Source organism: Gracilinanus agilis, chromosome 2, assembly GCF_016433145.1.
Source record: "Gracilinanus agilis isolate LMUSP501 chromosome 2, AgileGrace, whole genome shotgun sequence".
Taxonomy (NCBI): domain Eukaryota; kingdom Metazoa; phylum Chordata; class Mammalia; order Didelphimorphia; family Didelphidae; genus Gracilinanus; species Gracilinanus agilis.
In genome coordinates this window covers 524,886,130-524,906,953 of record NC_058131.1, presented here as the reverse complement: position 1 = coordinate 524,906,953, position 20,824 = coordinate 524,886,130, and the positions used below count along the sequence as shown (strand labels likewise).

The 20,824-nt window shown below is 37.6% G+C and overlaps 1 protein-coding gene across 1 annotated transcript in view; it reads left to right on the top strand.

Annotated features, from left to right (window-relative positions):
* The window catches only part of WDR76 (WD repeat domain 76), a 39,223-nt gene extending 18,753 nt beyond the window's left edge, over positions 1 to 20,470 (top strand). The window contains exons 9-13 of the mRNA XM_044662178.1: positions 4,376 to 4,534; positions 6,641 to 6,858; positions 12,856 to 13,008; positions 18,246 to 18,299; positions 19,920 to 20,470. Of these exons, the coding sequence (XP_044518113.1) occupies positions 4,376 to 4,534; positions 6,641 to 6,858; positions 12,856 to 13,008; positions 18,246 to 18,299; positions 19,920 to 20,175 (840 nt within the window). The 3' untranslated portion in view covers positions 20,176 to 20,470. The remainder of the gene's footprint in view (positions 1 to 4,375; positions 4,535 to 6,640; positions 6,859 to 12,855; positions 13,009 to 18,245; positions 18,300 to 19,919) is intronic.
* The last annotated feature ends 354 nt before the right edge of the window (positions 20,471 to 20,824 follow it).

Genomic DNA, 20,824 nt, shown 5'->3' with positions numbered 1-20,824 from the left:
GCATCCCACAGAGTTTGGTAGGATGTCTCATCATTGTCATTCTCTTCAATGAAATTGTTGATTGTTTCTATGATTTCTTCTTTGACAACTTGGTTTTGGAGAATCATATTGTTTAATTTCCAATTGGTTTTTGATTTTCCTGTCCAGGTGCCCTTACTAATTATTATTTTTATTGCATTATGATCTGAGAAGGTTACATTTATTATATCTGTTTGTTTGTCATGATTCTATGCCCTATTACATGGTTAATCTTTGTAAATGTACCATGTGCAGCTGAAAAGAAGGTGTATTCCTTTTTGCCCCTATTTATTTTTCTCCACATATCAATTAAATCTAATTTTTCTAGGACTTCATTCATCTCTCTTACCTCTTTCTTATTTATTTTTTTGGTTTGATTTATCTAGATCTGAAAGAGAAATATTTAGATCTCCCACTAGTATGGTTTTACTATCTATTTCCTTCTTGAGCTCTGCCAGTTTCTCCTTTATGAATTTGGATGCTATACCTCTTGGTACATATATATTGAGCAGTGTTATTTCCTCATTGTTTATACTGCCTTTAATCAGGATGTAATGACCTTCCCTGACTTTTTTAATCATATCTATTTTTACTTTGGCTTTGTCAGAAATCACAATTGCCATTCCTGCCTTCTTTTTCTCATTTGATGCCCAAAAGATTTTGCTCAAGCCCTTAACCTTAAACTTGTGTATGTCTACCTGCCTCATATGTGTTTCTTGTAGACAACATATGGTAGGATTTTGGTTTCTGATCCACTCTGCTATTTGCTTCTGTTTTATGAGCGAGTTCATCCCATTCACATTCAGAGTTATAATTATCAGTTGTGCATTCACTGACATTTTTGTATCCTCCCCTAGGCCCACCCCTTCTTCTTACACTATTTTCTTTTAAACCAGTGGTTTGCTTTGAGCCGGTATGCCTTATCCCCTCCCTTGATTGACTTCCCTTTCGGCCCCCTCGTTATTCCCCTCTTTTTGTTTTTAAAGGCCTAATGAATTCCTTCCCTCTTCTTCTCCCCTCCCTTTTTTGACCTCCCCACTTCCCTGCTCCCTTTGGTTTATCCCTTCTGATTTTCTCAGTAGGGTTAGATAGAGTTTTTTATCCCAATGGATAATATAGCTACTCTTCCCTCTTCGGGTTAATTACACTGAGAGTAAGGTTTAAATATTACCTCTTAATGCTCTCTTCCTTTCCTTCTTATAATAGTATTTATCCCCTCCCCTTCCCATGCCCTCTTTGTGTATATTAGAATATCCTATTTTTCTTATTTACTCAGATTTTTCTTGGTGTCCCCTACTATTCTCACTCCCCTTCTTTCCGACCCCCCATGTCATCTTAGACCATTTAGTATCCTGTCCTCTCCCTATGAATTATTCTTCTGGTTGCTATAATAGTGAATATTATAATAGTGAATAGAGTTCACTACAGAGAATTATACATAGCATTTCTCAACATGGGAATACAGATTAGATCTTATTTAAGCCTTTAAAGAGTCAAATTTAAAAAATTATGAGTTTTCTTTCTTTTCCCTCTGTTTCTTATTTACCTTTTTATGTTTCTCTTGATTTTTGTGGTTGGATATCAAACTTTCCATTTAGTCCTGGTCTCTTTTGTGCAAAAACTTGGAATTCTCCAATTTTGTTGAATGCCCATACTTTCCCCTGGAAGTATATAGTCAATTTCGATGGGTAGTTGATCCTTGGCTGAAGGCCCAGCTCTCTTGCCTTTCTGAATATCGTATTCCAAGCCTTGCGGTCTTTTAGTGTGGCTGCCAGATCCTGTGTGATCCTGATTGGTGCTCCTTGATATTTGAATTGTCTCTTTCTGGCTTCTTGTAAGATTTTTTCTTTTACTTGATAGCTCTTGAATTTGGCTATTATATTCCTGGGTGTTGACTTTTCTGGGTCCAATGTTGAGGGTGATCTATGGATCCTTTCAATGTCTATATTGCCCTCTTGTTGTAGAACTTCAGGGCAATTTTGCTGAATAATTTCTTTAAGTATGGAGTCCAAGTTTCTATTAATTTCTGGTTTTTCTGGAAGACCAATAATTCTCAAATTGTCTTTTCTAGACCGGTTTTCTTGGTCTGTCACTTTTTCATTGAGATATTTCATGTTTCCTTCTATTTTATCAGTCTTTTGACTTTGTTTTATTTGTTCTTGTTGTCTTGAGAGATCATTAGCTTCTAGTTGCTCGATTCTAGCCTTACGGGACTGGTTTTCGGCTCTGATCTTTTGGTTTTCCTTTTCAATCTGGTCATTTCTGGTGTTCAGTTTGCTTATCAGTTCATTTGATTTCTGAGCCTCACTTTCCAATTGCAAAATTCTGCCTTTTAAACTATTATTTTCTTGCCAGATCTCTTCCATCTTCCTCAACATCTCAGTTTTGAACTCTTCCATAGCTTGTGACCAGTTTTCATTGTTTTGGGAAGGTTTGGATTCTTGTTTGCCCTCCTCTGTTGTCTGGATTTTCTCTGTGTAAAAGTTGTCGAGTGTTCCAGAGTTTTTCTTGATAATCTTTTTCTTCTGGGGTTCTCGGCTTGCCATTGTTAGCCCCGCCCCTTCTCAGCTTTGTCTTCACACTCAGGCTCTGTTTGCGCTTTCTAAGCTCGTGAGGGCTTAGGTCTTCTTATCCTTGGGGTCCATCTTCCTGGTAGTCCCTGGTCTGTCCCTCTGCCCGAGGCTCCTTCAGCAGTCTCAGGGGCTGCTTCTACAGCCTTGCTCCCGTCTGCACCGGGTCCCCACTCGAGGTCCAAGCCTGCCCTTGAGATCTTTGTCCGCGCCTAGGGCTCTGCCTTCACCTGCACAGAGGCTTGGAAAAGTCCGTGCGCATTCTTTAGCCACTTGGGGTCCTAAATCTTGCAGCTCTCAGGTACAAGCCCCGGAGCTTCCAGTGACCCACTGGGTGCCCCAATCCTGCTTTCACTCTTGTGCATTGGCCTTGGAGCTGTGCGTGGTGTGGGGGGTGGGGAGGGGCTTCTTCCTCTCGAGTTTTAGTGAGAGCTGTTGCACCCCTTTATAGCGTGGAAATGCCCCGATTCCATGTACCTTCAATGCTGAGACCTGTTATGGGGTCCCTTCGTTCGTCTGGATTCGTTTTTATGTCCCCTTGAGGAGTCCTATGTGCTTCGGTTAGGAGAGATCGAGCAGCTGCTCCTTACTCTGCCGCCATCTTAACTGGAAGTCTCTTAAATCTTGATTATAATGGAAGGCTTACTGGGTAGAGTGAGGGTGATGAATGTGATGTTTTTAACAAAAATTTACTGGCTTCCTATAGCCTCTTCTAGTAGCCTTTACAATTAACATCTTTTATTAGAAGGATTAGACCTGTTCTTTTTCTATCATGCAATTAGAACTACTCTAAAGTAGTATAGGCTGTGTTAGGAGGAAGTAGTTTTTTCCTGCTGAGACAAAATGACTACTTTAGCAGGATAGATTGCACTAGATGACTTATTTTTTTATTTTAATAAAAAAAACTTTACCTTCCACCTTAGAATCAATACTGTGTATTGGTTCCAAGGCAGAATTGGGGTAGGAGCTAGGCAATAGGGGTTAAGTGATTTGTCCAGGGTTGCATAGCTAGGAAGTATCTGAGACCTGATTTGAACCTAGGATCTCCTATTTATAGGCCTGACTGAATCCACTGAGCAATGCAGATGATTCTATAGATGACTTAATAGTGAGTTTGGGATTTTGTGAAATCTGTTTCTAGAAACTTCTTAGAGGTTGATAATTCATGCTTGTCAGTGCTGGGATGGGGAGGTAAGGGAGGCAGGAAGACAATTTGGTTTATATAACTTCAGAAACTTATGTGGGAATTTGTTATTACATGTAATTGGTTTAAAAAATTACCGAAAAAAGAGTTAATAATTCAGTTATAAATGGGACATGTAGGGACTAATCCATGGATTTGCCAGCTTTCATAATATTAATAGAGAGATTTTGGCATTGCATTTTGGGAACAAAATTTTTGTTATTCTGTAATAATGCTTGACTTCAAGTATGTTTAATGAATGATTTTTCTAACGATTGTATTCAATCCTTGCTAGAGGGTATAGGGAGCAAAGGAAAAATAAGATTGACTCTGGCAGCATTTTAGACCATGAGAGAAATGGCTAGTGGACATCTTCCTTTCTGAATGAATGAGCGACAAATGATAATCTGCTCTTGATAACTAACCTACTTTTAAAAGACTGGTAGTGTCATATTTAGTTGGATTTAAATTTAGTAAAAGTTTATTTTAAATCTATCTTCAAATTTCCATATTTTAGCTATTAATTAATAGAGGGAATGTTAATATGGTAAATATGTTTAATTTTTACTGTCTTCCCCTCTCTTAAAAAATGCCTGTTTTTCAGACTCAGCAACCTAAAGAAGATGGGGTTTTTACCTTTATTCTCCATAGTCAATTAGTTGGCTGTCTCAACTTTTCACCTACCAATCCAGCCCATCTGCTGTCACTGAGCTATGATGGGACATTACGCTGTGGAGATTTTACTAGGGCCATATTTGAAGAGGTGAGTGTCAGTGTGACTCCATGTAGGCCTCAAATCATATGTGTGTATATGTGTATATATATATATATTTTTAAAACTAATTATATATATTGACAAGTTTCCACACAAGTTTTCCTAAATTATATGATCAAACTTACTGTCCTCTCTCCCTTCCCTTCCCCCTCCTGGTGATGGCAGTTGATTCAATCCTTATTTTTAAATGATACTTTTAAAATGAAAGCTGTTGCTCTCTTATTTTGTGGCCATATGACATTACATACAGGAAGGAAAGGAAACACTTTTTCATTCTTGGCTTTTGAGACAAAAATTTGGTGGGGATAGTTTTAGGCAGGAAACCAGGGTTTATTGTATTTCATCAAGTAAAAGCCCTCTCTAAATGGTCAGAACTTTTTAGCTGACTATCTCCTAAACCAGTGATGGGCAACCTTTTGAGCTTGGTGTATCAAAATTCGCCAAAAACCAAGCATAACTCAGGTAGTGTGTCACTTTGAGAAAAAAACCATAATTTTGTGACATTTATAGTTGAAATAACAAAAATGTATAATTGTAATATATAACTATATTTAATAAACCAAAATAGGTAAATTAATATAGGTAGAATTGTCATATATAGTGCACAGAATGTCTACACTATACTATAGCAAATGTTTCGTCCTAGGCATGCAGCCCCCATACTTCTCTGTATGTGGCTGCATGGAAAATGGCTATGTGTATCAGTGCTGACATGCGTGTCATAGGTTTGCCATCACCATACTAGACTGTACAGTAACCACACTTAAAAAACTGTCCAACAAGGGATTAGGACCATCAGACATAAGCTATTTGTATGCTTTCATTCTAGTCACATCAAGATGAAAAGTTACTGTCATTGGTTACACATTCAAACATCACCACACTTTAGACCTTTTGGCATTCTCAGTTTAGATTCCTCTGTAGTTTAATCGTTGACTAGTTTTAGGCTTGGAAGACCATACTGATTTCAAATTTACTTAGGGAAAGTTTAGGGACCCATATTTGATTTGGAACACTTTGTCTTAAGGACTTATCTTCCTTGTAGCATTCTAAGTCATTAAACAAGGACAGTAAAGGAGCCACCTTTCTTTTCTTTCTTTTCTTTCTTTTTTTTTAAACCCTTAACTTCTGTGTATTGGCTTATAGGTGGAAGAGTGGTAAGGGTGGGCAATGGGGGTCAAGTGACTTGCCCAGGGTCACACAGCTGGGAAGTGTCTGAGGCTGGATTTGAACCTAGGACCTCCCGTCTCTAGGCCTGACTGACTCTCAATCCACTGAGCTACCCAGCTGCCCCAGGAGCCACCTTTATCAAAAGGCTCCTGAATCAACTAGAAATGTTCTCTGTCACATGATTTATGCTCCTTAAGCCACATTTCCAGTTGTGTAATGTCTGATCTATGATGTTATATCATGTATTGAACATGTCTGATTTAAGAAGGAGAATTATGAATTTAAACGACCTTAGCAATAGTGATTTTATCTTGGAGTGAGACATTAAGGATATGTAGGTACTTAATATAAAAAGGAGAAATAATATATACTCCTATTGTATTATTACTGTGGCTTCTTAGTGGTGACTATGGTATTTAAGTTTTATTTTTCTCATTTATTATGTACTCATAATTAAGACCTGACATTTTATTTGTAATTGTTCTGAAAATCCTACACAGAGATAAACTGTCATTATTTCCTTCAGCCAGAAGCCAATTGTGGGCTTGTCTCCAGTATAACACTCTTCACTTCTCTCCCATTCTGTCCTTTTCAACCGCTGGCCTCTTGTTGTTGCTCAGTGTGTTAAAGAATGAAGATTTAGCTCTAGCTTTTGGATTAAATCTTTTTTTTCCTTGCCTTTCAGGCAAATCATGTAGCTTATTAAATGCTCTATTATATTAAATGCTCACCCTCTTTAAAAAAGAATTCTCATTTATGTCCTTTGTTTCCTTTCCAGGATATTAAGATGATATTATTTAAATTTTTGATGCTATTAGAAAATTTTTATAAGTACCCATTTTATCTATAGAACTTCTTGGAAGAAGGGCCCTATGGATAACGAGCTATTTATTGCTTTTAAGATAAATGTTTTTGTGTTTTTAGGTATATAGAAATGAAGAAAGAGATTTTTCATACTTTGACTTCTTGGCTGATGATGCATCTACTTTAATAGTAGGACACTGGGATGCAGGTGTGGCTATCGTGGATAGACGAACACCAGGAACTTCATATGAGCAATTTTTCAATTCCAATATGAGCTTAATAAGAACTCTCCAGGTTCACCCAGTGAATAGACATTATTTCATAGCTGCTGGTGCAAGGTAAGTTCTTTTCAAGCATATTTATAAACCACTCTCAATATTTTAAACCTTTGATATAAGGTTTTTAGTTTAATTATCAAAGATACTTTGTAGGAAGGGAAATAACTTGAACTTTATTTGACAAATGTTGGTTAATATATTTTTTCCTTGTATGACTCATTTGAAGTTGTAGTATTCCTGTAGAATGGCTATTCCAGTATTAGCAATTTCCCCATTGTTCTAAATCTCTTCTTTCATACAGTTTCCATCCATTGTACTAACAAAATCCTAGTTTCTTTTAGAAGACATTGAACCCTTGGCTACCTTCTCCATTATTGAATACCTTCTATTTTCAAACCCCATGAAAATTGGACTAGGAAAAGGTATAAATATGCTTCTTTTTTTCCTTTTTTTAAAGAAACCCTTTCCTTCTGGCTTGGAATCAATAATAAATATCAGTTTTGAAGCAGAAGAATGGTAACGGCTGAGCAAATAGGGATTAAGTGACTTGTTCAGGATCATACAGCTAGGAAGTGTCTGAGGTCAGATTTGAACCCAGGACCTCCTATTTCTAGGCCTGGCTCTCAATCCACTGAGCCACCCAGCTACCTCTGTCCTCCTCTCTTGAATCCGTATCCTCCATATCATATTGCCAATTATGTCATTGGGTCACTCCCACCATTCATTGCCTTTGCTCCTACATGTGCTGCTGAAAGAAAGTGGAGAAAATCTTGAAACCATTCTGACAAGATCCACTACAAATTTATGTTTCACAACCTCAACTGGGCCCTCACTGCTGCTAGGCAATCCTACTGTATCTTGTTATTCATTATGCTATTCTCCACAGTGGCTCTTCCAAATCTTTTCATTCCTTCTCAAACTTCCTATGGCTTCCTCTTTCCTCACTCTCTCAGACGAGAACCTTACCGCATATTTTACAGAAAAAACTGAAGTCATTCACTATGAGCTCCCTCTTCTTCATTTCATATAACTCAGATGCCTTCTGCCACTATCTCTCCTTCACCCTATTTCATATGATGAAGTGGCCTTACTCCTTACCAAGGCTAATCTTTCTACTTATTCAAGGATGTCATTCTATTCTGTTTTCTCCAAGAGATTTTTCCCTCTGCCATCCCTATGATATCACTTATATTAAGTCTTTTCCTATATACTGGTTCTTTCCCTTTTCCCTAAAAACATGTCTATGTCTTCCCCCATCCTTAAAAAAAACTTCATTTGATCCTTACAGCCATGCTATCCACCATTATCTCTTCCTTTTGTAGTTAAACTCCTCAAAAAGGCCTTCTATAAGAGATACCTCCATTTTGTCTCTTTCCACTCTTTTTAAAACTACTCTCTCTAAGTGATCCAAATGATTCCTAATGATTTCTTAGTGGCCAAATCCATTAGCCTTTTCCCTCTTTTTAAAGAATATTTAAATTTTCCCCCTATTACATGTAAAAACAATTTTTTAAACATTCTTTTTTTGGTAAGTTTTAGATTCCAAATTCTCTCCTTTCTTCTGATCCTCCTCCCTCCCTGAGGTGGCAAGCAAAATCGGATATATATTTTACTTGTGTAATCATGTAAAACATTTTTCAATATTAGTTATTTTGTGGAAGAATTCCTAAATAAAAAAAGTAGAAATAAAATGTAATATAATATGTTTCAATCTGCTTTCAGACACCAGTTCTTTCTTGGAGGGCAGATGATATTTTTCATGAGTCTCAAGGATTTTCTCAGATCATTGTCTTGCCGAGAATAACTAGGACATTTGCAGTTGTTCACCAAGAAATATTGCTGTCATACCCTTTGATCCTGTAATACCACTACTGAGTTTTTATACCAAAAAGATCATAAAACAGGGGAAAGGACCAACTTGTACAAAAATATTTATAGTTGCTCTTTTTGCGGTGGCAAAGAATTGGAAATTGATGGGATGTCCATCAATTGGGGAATAACTGAACAAATTGTGACATATATTGGTGATGGAATACTGTTTTGCTATGAGAAATGATAAGCAGGATGATTTCAGAAAAAGCTGGAAAGACCTACACGAACTGATAAAGAGTGAAATAAGCAGAACCAGAGGAACATTGTACACAGTAACAGCAATATTTTATGATGATCACCTGTGAAAGATTTACCTATTCTCAGTAATCCAGGACAGTTCTGAAGACTTCATGACAAAGAATGCTACCCACTTCCTGAGAAAGAACTGTTGGCGTCAGATGCAGATCAATACATCTATCTTCCACATTAGTTTATTTATGTTTTTTTTGGGGGGGGGGCAGGTTGGTTTTATATGAGTATTCTCTTACAACACTGACCAATATGAAAGTATGTTTTGCATAATAATACATGCATAACCCAGATCAAATTATTTACCATCTTTGAGAGAGGAAGGAAGGAAACAATTTGAATCTTATAATTTCAGAAAATGTATGTTGAAAATTGTAATTGCATGTAATTGGGAAAATAAGATATCTGAATTAAAAAAAAGTATTGCTGTCATTATGTACAATGTTCTTCTGGTTCTGCTTACTTCACTTTGTATCAATTCATTAGGAGTTATTCACCCAATTATATGTCAATAAGTTTGATAATTTAAGTGAAATGGATGAATATTTACAAAAATGTGAGCTGCCCAGATTAATAGAAGAGAAAATAGAATACTTAAACTAATGGTCTTTCTGAGACCTCTTTTACCTTGACCTCTGCAGCCTTTGGCACTGTTGATCACTCTCTTCTCCTTGATACTTTTTTCTCGAGGTTTTTTGGAAACCCATTTTCTCCTCAGTCTCCTACCCATCTGACTTCTCTGATTTTTTTGTTGGATCCTTCTCTAGATCACAGCTTTGAACCTTAGGTGTCTCAGGGTTCTCCCATGGGCTCTTCTCCCTCCATACTTCTTTCACTTGGTGATCTCATCAGCTCCCATGGATTTAATTTACCATTTTTGTGCTGATGATTTTCAAATCTCCCTATCCTGTTTTTCTGTGTTGACCTCCAATCTTGTGTTTCCTTCTGCTTTTCAATCATCTTGAGATGAATGTTCAGTAGACTTCTTAAACACATGTCCAAAATGAAATTGTCTTTCCCATAAAACCTCTCATTTCTACTTAACCTATTGTCAAAGATAACACTATCCTCCCAGCCCTTCAGTCATCCTGTTTTCCTCACTATTCCTCATCCTTCATCTAATCCAAGCTAAGGCCTATTGATTTCATCTTTGCTATATCTCTTGAATATGTCTTCTGAGTTTGCTGCAGCTCTAGGTCAGGCTCTTATCCCATCATGCCTTGATGATTGGAATAGCCTGCTGCAGGGTGTGCTTATTTTGAGCCTCTCCTCACTCCAGTCCATTCTCCATTCAATCACTAAAGTAGTTCCTACAGCACAGACCTGACCATGTCACCGCCTAACCCAATAAATTTCATATGGCTCCCTATTACCTACAGGATTAAATACAAAATCCTCCTGGTTTGGCATCAAGATCCTTTATAATCTCACCCCCGCCTACCCTTCCCAGCCTTCTTATACCTTACTCCTTTTTAAAAAAATTAAAAACACTTTCCTTCTGTCCTAGAATTGATACTAGATATTGGTTCCAAGGCAGAAGATTTTTAAGAGCTAGGCAACTGGGGTTAAGTGACTTGCCCAGAGTCACATAGCTAGGAAGTGTGTGAAAATAGATTTGAACCCAGGAATTCCCATCTCTAGGTCTGTCTCTCTATCGACTGAACCACCTAACTTCCCCTTTATACCTTGATCCAGTGGCACTGACTTCCTGGCTGTTCCATAATCAAGACATTCCATCTCCTGGCTCTAGACATTTTCTCTGACAGTCCTTCCTACCTGGAATGATTTCCCTTTTCAACACAATGACTACTGACCTCCCTGGTCACAGTACTCTAAAAGTCTTTTACTAGAAGTCTTCCCCCTCCCTCTTAATTATAGTGCCAACTGTAAAAATAAAGTAAGGTGAGCACACAAATAAGGACAAGAACTAGAAAATAAAGGTTCAAAATTGTTTCTAGATACTTTTGATAGATGTTATCAAAGTATCTTCAGTGGTAAATGAAATAAAGCTCAAAGATGAACTTCCCATTAGGGTTAGGCACAAGGAATGCTAAAGAGACTCTTGTTTATTAAAAATAAACAATTTGTTTAAATATATAAGAGAAAAAGGATTTCTAATTCCAAGGGATTCTAACTCCACCCAAATAAACTCCCAGGTCCCGCAAGGAACTACTTCTCCTGTGGTTCACACGCTACACATCTTCCCTAATCTAACTAACCAAATCTATACTATTCTAAATAATCCTAACCACTCTAACTCTTAACTTCACCTTTAAGTTATAAAGATAGACAAGGCTAGCTGGCTGAGTCTCCACAAGAATCAAGTTAGGACTCTGAGCCTTAAACAGACTCGGAGTCCAAACCAAAGACCAGGTTTTGTTTTGTCTTTTCACGGTTTAACCAATCTATAAACAGTAACAGATAAGTGTTTATCAAGTTGGAAAAGAAAACACTCCACTCCTTCAAGTCTTTCCCTCAGACAGAGATAGAGAGAGGCAAAGATGTTACTTTCTCCAGCTCTGAGAGAGAAAGAACCTGTGTGTAGCTCTGTCGACTGCCAGAAGCCACTCCTGGAATGCAACACCCAGAGCATGAAACTGTCATAGAAGTAAGGGTTATAACTGCCACCAGTTGAAATTAACACTCTCTCAGCTCTATTTGAAACTCCAATTCTTCCTCAAGCCAGCTTCTCTACTTCTTATCTCTAAACTAATAAAACTACTTATTTTCTAATATCATCCTTATACTTCCCACTGTTAATTACTTCCTCTTTATCTTGTATATTGCTTGTTAGTTGATATTTATTTGCATATTATCTCCTGGATTAGATTGTGAGTTTCTTGAGGCCAGGGATTGTTTATCTCCAAGGCACAGTTGTCTGGCATATAGTAGGTATTTAATAAATGTTTATTAATTGGTTAATTGATAGTTGTAGCCAAGTGGGAAATTAAGGAAGTGTCTGGGTTGACCTCTCATCTTAAGTAGAATTTTGGAGTTCATGGCCCCCACTCTATAATCAGAAGTAGGGAGTACCAAAGCTGATGGTATCTTATGACATAGTGAGGTTATCCCAATAATGAGCTTCTTTGGGCATGGTGGAGATGAAGGAAGTCAGTAACTGTGTCAAGGACTTCATTCTAGTATCCTTATTTTGGGAGATTTTAACATTTTTTGATACCCTTCAAACATGTTGGCCATCCATTTTATCAGTTTCTATGACCTTTATCATTATTCCACAGTAATCATACAACCTGAAGTAAGATAATCTTCCTTCCCCCCACCCTTTTTGAAAAATCCTTATCTTCAGTCTTAGAATTACTACAAAGTATAGAATAGTAAGGGCTAGGCAGTGGGGGTTAAGTGATTTGCTTAGGGTAAAGTGTCTGAGGCTAGATTTGATCCTAGAACCTCTCATCTCTAGACCTGGTGCTATATGCAGTAAGCCACCTAGTAGCTCCAGATAATCCCCCTTTTAATTATAATAGAATTCTGTCCTTCTAGCTCCCCGTCTCCCTTATTCCTCCTAAACCTACTCTTTATTTTCACTTTGACTTCTCATCCTTCTACCCCCTCCATGTTCTCTTAGGTAATCCCCTCAAATTGTGCCTCCATTTCTTCCCTTTAGAGTCTGAGTTATAGATTTAGAACTGGAGTGTCATTTAGTTCAAATTCCACATTTTACAAATGAAGAAACTGAGGCCTTTTGAGATTAAATAACTTGAGGTGTGGGCAAAGATTAAAGGGTTTTATCGAGGTGTTTTTTTTCCTTCAAGTATTCATTGTGTGTCTACTTTGGTTTTAGCACTATTTTGGGTTTTAGTAACAGTTATTTATATTTTATATATTAGCTTTTAAATGTACCTATTTTGTATATAAAACCTTAACATTTTTATATTTTATTTGCATGTATTTTTTTGATGGTTAATTATGTTGTAGGGATGTTCATATTTATGATTTGCGGTACCTCAAACCTAGAGGAATGAAACCTTTGATATCTCTCACTGAACACATGAAGAGCCTTGCTTCTGCTTATTTTTCACCTGTTACTGGCAACAGAGTAGTAACTACATGTGCTGATGATAATTTGAGGTAAGTTGGAGAGGCAGTTTACCTATTTTTTTCATAATAGATGTTCTCAAGATGTTGTTGGTGCTGTTACCAAACTAGAAGTAGTGGTGGCTCAAACCTTGGGGCATTATTCAAACCACTAGTCTGTAGCTCCTCTAAGGAGGCCAGCATGAACTCGGGCAAGGCCCAGAGGTCTAGGACCTGGGGAAGGAGGACTTAAATATGGGCCTCGGCCAGTAGAGTGGTTGCTTTGAAGAGACTCCATTTATACAGCCACGTTTCAAATAGTGAATTCTGTTCCCTGGGGTTGGATGGGAAAAGAACAATTATTTTAGTAGTGAAGGATTTTGTCATTGGAGGTACCATGTAGAACAATGGATAGTGTCACCAATAGTGGAAGAAGGAAAAAAATAGTGATATATATGTACCATCACCATTTCCTACTGAAGGTTAGCAAATGTAAAAAATGGTTCCAGGGAGGAGGACGTAAGAACCCAGCAGTTACTCAGTAAACATTTGATCCACTTAAGAGCCATGCCAACCCAGGGCAATGTCAATTTACTATAAATATTAATTTGCAAGACCTCCAACAGAGTGAAAAATGGTAGAAAATTATGATCAGTATCACCTCACAAGATGGAAGGAGTGTTAGAGAAGAAAACAGACTTGTGGAAGATTTGGCATAATATCCAGCTAATCCATATCATCCCAAGAGATAACTTGGTTCAACTGTCAGTATCATTATTTTAGTAGATCTGTGATCTCATCTTTGTGGATATTCATTTCAGCAATGCTGATGACCACTCATCCATGCCTGGTTATCCATTCCCTCCCATAGGTCACTAGAAGGGATCGACAGAATATGTTGGGGGCCTTCTTTAAATTCTCTTGATATCACAAGGATGCCAGTGAAATATATGGACTGTCTTTCTTTGTGTCTATTGCTGACCAGCCCATCTTTTTCAGTTATGTTTCTTTGATGACCTCTTTTATACCCCCCCTTTCACAATTCCTTGTTGTGATGTTATAGATTGGGCTTGTTCACTATGTGCCTCTCCATTGTCCTTTGGATAATCTTTAACTTTATTGTTTTCGAGATGATGTTCTCTGACACGTAGTTATACATCATCTTTTAAAGAATCATGCTATTAAAAAGATGGATCTTTGTTTCAGGGAGAAGCCTGGGATGAGTAAAAAGAACTGTGCAGTTTTTAGAGGCAATCTAACTTACGCTTCTTCCCTCACTCCATTTTGGATTCACCTGTGTCTATCCATATATGTCCGTGTGTCTGTGTCTCTAAGAGTGACTAAGCTCTTTAGATTGTCTTTCCACCCACATATAGTCTGGACAGTAGTGTAAGAGGGGAAAATGGGAATTATTATGGTTGGACTAGATATTTAAGGTTTGGTCGCCAGAAATCGACTAGCTCGATTTTGAAATAAAAGAGACCCAAGTCAGGCTGACTTTTATGGTGGTTTATTTACACTTAGGAAGGTTGAAGGTAGGGAAATTGAGAGAGAGAAACTCTGGCCCAGACCAGAGGCCCAAACCAGGTAGGAATTCAGAGGCCCCAGCAGAGGGGTCACAGAGGTTAATTAAACAAGGCTTCTAGCCATGAGGCCTCCTCTAAGAAAAGAGGCCTCCCTGAGGATAGAGCCTCCAGAAACGCCAAGGGAAGAGAAAGAGAGTCAGCCTAACTTATCCAGTGACAATTCAAAGTCTGAGGTCTCACCGGAGATCCTTCAACACCAAGTTCAAAGCACTAAAATAGCCCCACACAGTAAGTTACCATCATATTTAAAAGATAGCAGCTTTCATCACTTCCTGTGTCCACCTCCAGTTTCATGTGGACAAATGGCAGCCTCAACACTGTTTTGGACTGCCTAGGGGGCAGTCACTTGTTTTTGATTTGCCACTTACTCTCACATGTGTCACAGATCTCCCCCTCCCCACTTAATTCTAAGTTGGGTGGGGTAACATTATTTCTGGTGGCTTAAAGTCTAAAGAATGAATGAGGGTGAGCTAATTCCATTTACACAATAGCCATTCCTAATCTACTTAGGAGTGATTACAGATCTAATTTAGGATGACCTACAGTGTTTCAGGGCATAATTTAATCAGTAAAATATAATCTCAAATAGTGCAGGAAAATCTTACTATTTATAGGAAATCTCTTTTTAACTTGGACTCTGTACTGGATTTCCTATATATTTCAAAAATATATCTTTCTGTTACATGGTTCATTTGATACATTCAGTTATTAACATTTGGAGTCATTGAAGTAAGATATTTTTATTAAATCTTTTAGGGGAGTCTTATATAATTTTAACATGGCTAGGGTAGAGTAACTGCGAGGTTTGGACCCCGGGAGCAGAGTTAGGTTTCAGTTCCAGCTTTAGGTAGAAGCTTGTAGAGGAATAAGCAAGACAAATCCTAGACCAAAGGGGGAATATACATCTCTGTCACGGTGAATAAACAGAGTTTTCTAACTAGTTAATAGGTGCTGGATTATTCAGTGGTATTTTGACATTCTAAATGAGGCAAAGCCCACAGGTATGTTGCCAGACTCAAACCCTTGTCAGGAACTTGTAGTGCTCAGACAAGAGAGGCAGCAATTGTTCTGGATCAGACCACTTTGGGAGCACTGAAAGCTTGCAGGTCTCCTAGGACATCATCCTGTAATCTCAAGAAAATAGCATGAGGACCAGCCCAGATTTTCCCTTCCAAAGTATGCAGATCCTGGCCCAAACTAAAAATCCAAAGGTAGGAAGTTGTCAGGAAGAATAAGAAAACAAACAAAAATTTCCACTATTAAAAAAGTTATCTTAGGGGCAGCTGGGTAGCTCAGTGGAGTGAGTCAGGCCTAGAGACAGGAGGTCCTAGGTTCAAACCCGGCCTCAGCCACTTCCCAGCTGTGTGACCCTGGGCAAGTCACTTGACCCCCATTGCCCACCCTTACCAATCTTCCACCTATGAGACAATACACCGAAAGTACAAGGGTTTAAAAAAAAAAAGTTATCTTGTGACAAGAATGCTTAAGACACAAACCTAGAACATCTTTAAGCAAAGCCTAAAAGAGAAACTTAAGTACAAATTCAACTAGAATTCCTGAAGAGATGAAACAGGAGGGGGCCGCTAGGTGGGTCAGTAAATAGAGAGGCAGGCCTAGAGAGACAGGTCCTGGATTTAAATCTGGCCTCAGATACTTCCTTGCAGGGTGACCTTGGGCAAGTCACTTAAACCTCCATTGCCCAGCCCTTATCACTTCTCTGTCTTGGAAATGATACTTCTAAGAGATGGTAAGGGTTTTTAAACTAAAAAAAGAGATGAAACAGGAATTTTTAAAAAGTTTAAAATATTTTTATAAATGAAATGAAAGTTTCAAAAGGAAAACAAATAGAAAAGAAATGAAAGCTATGAGAGAAAAAAGGGAAATTTAACACCTTCGTACAAGAAGTACAAAACCTTGCTCAATCAATTCCTTGAAAATTAAAATGGATCAAATAATTTCTAAGCAATACAGACACGAAAGGTGTGCAAAAATAGGTTTTTTTTTAAGGTGCAAAGAAAGGAAAACTGAGGGAGTTGCAATCAGTGGGGAAATGGCTGAACAGATTAAGGTGTAATCTGAATGTGATGGAATACTTTTCGCTGTAGGGAATGATTTTAAAGAAACTGGATAGACTCAGATGAACAAATAAAGGGAGCAGAATCAGGAGAAGACATGGTGACAATAATTTTGTAAAGAGAGCTTTGAAAGACTTAGGAACATTGAGTAGTGTAATGGCCAACAACAATTTCAGCAGACTCATAATGAAGCATGCTGATAGGTGAAGGGTCAAGAGTGCAGAATGAGGCTTTTTCATTTTCTTTTTTGGACATGGCCAAATTGTTTTGCTTGATTCGACATGTTTGTTACAGTGGTTTTGTTTTCTTTTATTCTTATTTGTAGAGGGGAGTATAGAAGGGAGAGAAGGATGATTTTTGCAGATTGAAAAAGTGAATTTAATTTTAAAAAAGAAATGACCTAAAAGATATCCAGAAAATTAATGACTGTAAATAAGGGGATTAAGTCACAGAATCAGATGACAGATATACAGTAAGAGTGCTATATTGGTACTGACAGAAGAGTAAAATATCTAGGTAAAGTGTTGCATTTTGTTTGGTCTTATAAGGAGACTATAGAGGAGGACATGGAAAAGAGTGGCATAGAATGAAAAAGCAGAATCAGCTTCTGATCTCTACTGGAGAGAGTACACATGTCTGGGATGCAACAGATAGAATATAAATACTGAAGTGTGACATTGAAAGAGAATGCTAATTAATGCTCGGAATCCCTAGGCTTAAGTCATTTTGGTGATTCTCAAAATAGCTTTTGAGCTTATGTTGTCATCTTGTTTCAGTTTTTTTTTTTTTTTTTAAATCTTCGCCTTCTGTTTTAGAATTGATATTAAGTATTAGTTCCAAAGTAGAAGATTGGGTCTTAGGGCTGGGCAATTGAGGTTAAGTGACTGGCCCAGAGTCACAAAGCTAAGAAATGTCTGAGTTCAGATTTGAACCCAATTCCTCTTGACTCCAAGCCTGGCACCCTATCCACTGAGCCACTTAAGTCCTCCTTTTCCCCCATATACTTTGAGAAGCACAGCATTAGGGAATCCTGGAAACAAGTCTTTGTTAAGAGAGGTCTTTTACAAACTGTTATGCAAGTCACCCGACCTCTAAGCCAAGGGATAATAATGCTTGTACTACTTGTAAAGGTTTGTGTGACAGATGGGAGAGGCTTTATAAGCTTGTTAATATGATTTGCTCATTTATGAGACATTCAAGATTGCAATGAATAGTAAGAATTAGAATAGAATTCAGAAGTAGATAAGGGGAAAAGTCTTAAAAGTCAGAATTTTGTTTTCTCACTCAAATTGTATTCAGTCATTTGCTAAGCACGTATATGATTACTAAGTTTCTTTTTCCTTTTTTTCTAAGACCTTGTGTGGAGATTCTAGTTTTTATCTGTTATTGAGTGATCCTGTCAATTACTGTTCATTATATCTCTGAGCTTGATTATATGTAAAATGGGGAGAATACTTGCACTATCTCAGGATTGTCAGAATCAAATGAGATGTAGATAGTAAATGCTATCTAATATAGAATTCTAAGATTTTATATCAGATGTTAGCTGCTCATTATTATAATACATCTGGAGATCAGTCATAAGGAGAATGGATTTGATTGTCTGTTAATTGATTGTTTTAAATTGCAGAGTCTTTGACACTAGCTGTATGGCTTCCAAGATTCCTTTGCTCACCAGAATCAGGTAGGTTCCAACACGTCTGGCAATGTCATTGCAGAATTTTAAAGATTTGTTAAAGCACACATACTACCATCTGATTATTCAAGGTTTAAGATAATGTTATATAACATTTGACTTAGTGTCTAACGCATAATATATGCTCTCTAGATATGGTCCTTGATCCTAGGCTTTCTGGCCCTGTCCCCCATTTCAATTGTATTGAACTTTTCTATGCTTTTAAATTTTGTTGTGTATGTGTGTCATTCAGTTCTTTACCCCTAGCAACATAGTGGGATCCCTCCTTTAGTGCAAAATTTTTGGTGTGTTCCTATCCCTGCTATGGACTCCGATTTGGGCCTTGCAGGTTTGCTGAGTGAGAGAATGGATGGTATATCTTAGTTTGGATGTTTGATCATATTCACAGTGTGTTATTGCTAAGAGTGTGGTCTAATGGACAGAAGGATGGGCTTGTAGTCAAAAAGATCTAGGTCCAAGTCCTAGCTCGCTATGGAACTAAGCACTAGTTAGACACAACCTCTCTGGGTCACTGGCAATTCTCTAAATTACAAGTTAACAGATGTAGTGGAGGAGAAAAAAAATTAAAAGTATTGAAGGAGGAAACATTCTGTTTCTGTCTTTAAACTGCATTCATTTGTTCAGTAAGCACTTATATACTTTTATGCTTACCATTTGCCTTTTCCGTTTTCTTAAGCTATATTATGAATGGATATTCTGGGACTATTAGATATTTTCATTACTTATGGAATAGCACTCTGAGTCTCCTTGGTTCATACTTTTTTTTTTTTTTAATCCTTACCTATCGTCTTGGAGTCAATACTGTGTATTGGTTCCAAGGCAAAAGAGTGGTAAGGGCTAGGCAATGGGAGTTAAGTGACTTGCCCAGGGTCACACAGCTAGGAAGTGTCTGAGATCAGATTTGAACCTAGGACCTCCTGTCTCTAGGTCTGGCTCTCAATCCACTGAGCCACCTGGCTGCCCCCTGTTCATATGTTTAAAAGGATATTAAAGACCTCTATATAGAATGAGAAAATGCCAAATTTCTTTACCCTCGCTCCAAAAGCATTTCAATATTTAAAGTCACATCCTATGTAGAAATGCTTCAAGGTACAAACACTAAGCATTACTTTGACCAAGTAGTCTATTTATTTATCTAAAACCCTTACTTTGGTCTTTGTATTAATTGTAAGACAGAAGAACAGCATGGGCTAGGCAATTAAGGTTAAGTGACTTGCCCAGGGCACATAGTTAAGTAGTGTCTGAGGCCAGATTTGAACGGAGCTTCTTTGGTCTCTAAGCCTAGCTCTCTTTCCACTGTAATACCAGCTGCTTCTAAGCAGTTAAATATCTGGTTAAGGTTTTCTTGAACCACCACTACAAACAGCTCTTGCTCTATGACCTGAAGAAGCAAGTATTCACAAACTGAAGTATGGCCATTGTTCCTAATTGAGGACAACACAAGTTACTGTAAGAAGAAATCTTTCAGTAAGATTCAGGATCACTCTAGAAGGACAGAGGATTGCTCCTCAGCAATAGTGCTCTCTTTACCTTTTTCATGTCTTCGAATCTTTTCATTTTATTTCTTGACATACTTACCTCCTTTGAAAAATATTATTTTCTGTCTAGGCATAACAACAACACAGGACGGTGGTTGACCAGATTCAGAGCTGACTGGGATCCAAAGCAAGAAGATTGCTTTATTGTTGGTAGCATGGCTCGCCCAAGAAGCCTAGATGTATTCCATGAGGATGGAGAGCTAGTACACTCTTTTACTGATGAAGAGTGCCTTGCCTCTGTTTGTTCCATCAATGTCATGCACCCAACTCAGAATATCTTGGCTGGGGGGAATTCTAGTGGGAGAGTTCATGTATTTAAGGGTTAAAAATAGAAGTTCCCAAGGTTTAGCTTTGACAAGATTTGATTTATTTAACTTAGGTGGTGTCCAAGGAGCATGGATTTCTAGTCTTGTAACACTGTAAGTTGCTTTATAAATATGAAAATGCCAAAATGAGCATTTTGCACTTTGATTTTTAGGGAGAAGCAATAGAAATCTGGAGTTTTCTCCCCCCACTAAAAGTTGAGGGTGAGAATTTGGGGAGGCATGATTTATGTACATTTCTATAGACATGTTCTGAAGTGCTAAAATATTTTGAATGATTAGTATTAAAGTTTTGTGACCTTATCTTAAGTCTTTATGTTTTCAATTAATTTACAAATTCCTTGAAAAATCGTCTAGTTTTCTAATCAGGATTATTCTAGAAGAGGGATTATATGACTAATGATCTCTCCCTTTATTTAAAACCTTCAAGAATGACTGAGTAACTTAAAATAACCACCCAAATCTGAGTGGGTTGGGAATTACTTCAGATTAAATGCCACTTTGGTCATCTGTTTGTGCTATTTAAATTTAAAAAAAAATTGATACCTTGTATTTTTACCTGCATTTCCTGTTTGTTCTCATTTTCCCTTCAAAGATCCATCTCCACAGTAACTTAAAAAATAAAAAGACTTACAGAAAAAGCCTGACAGAT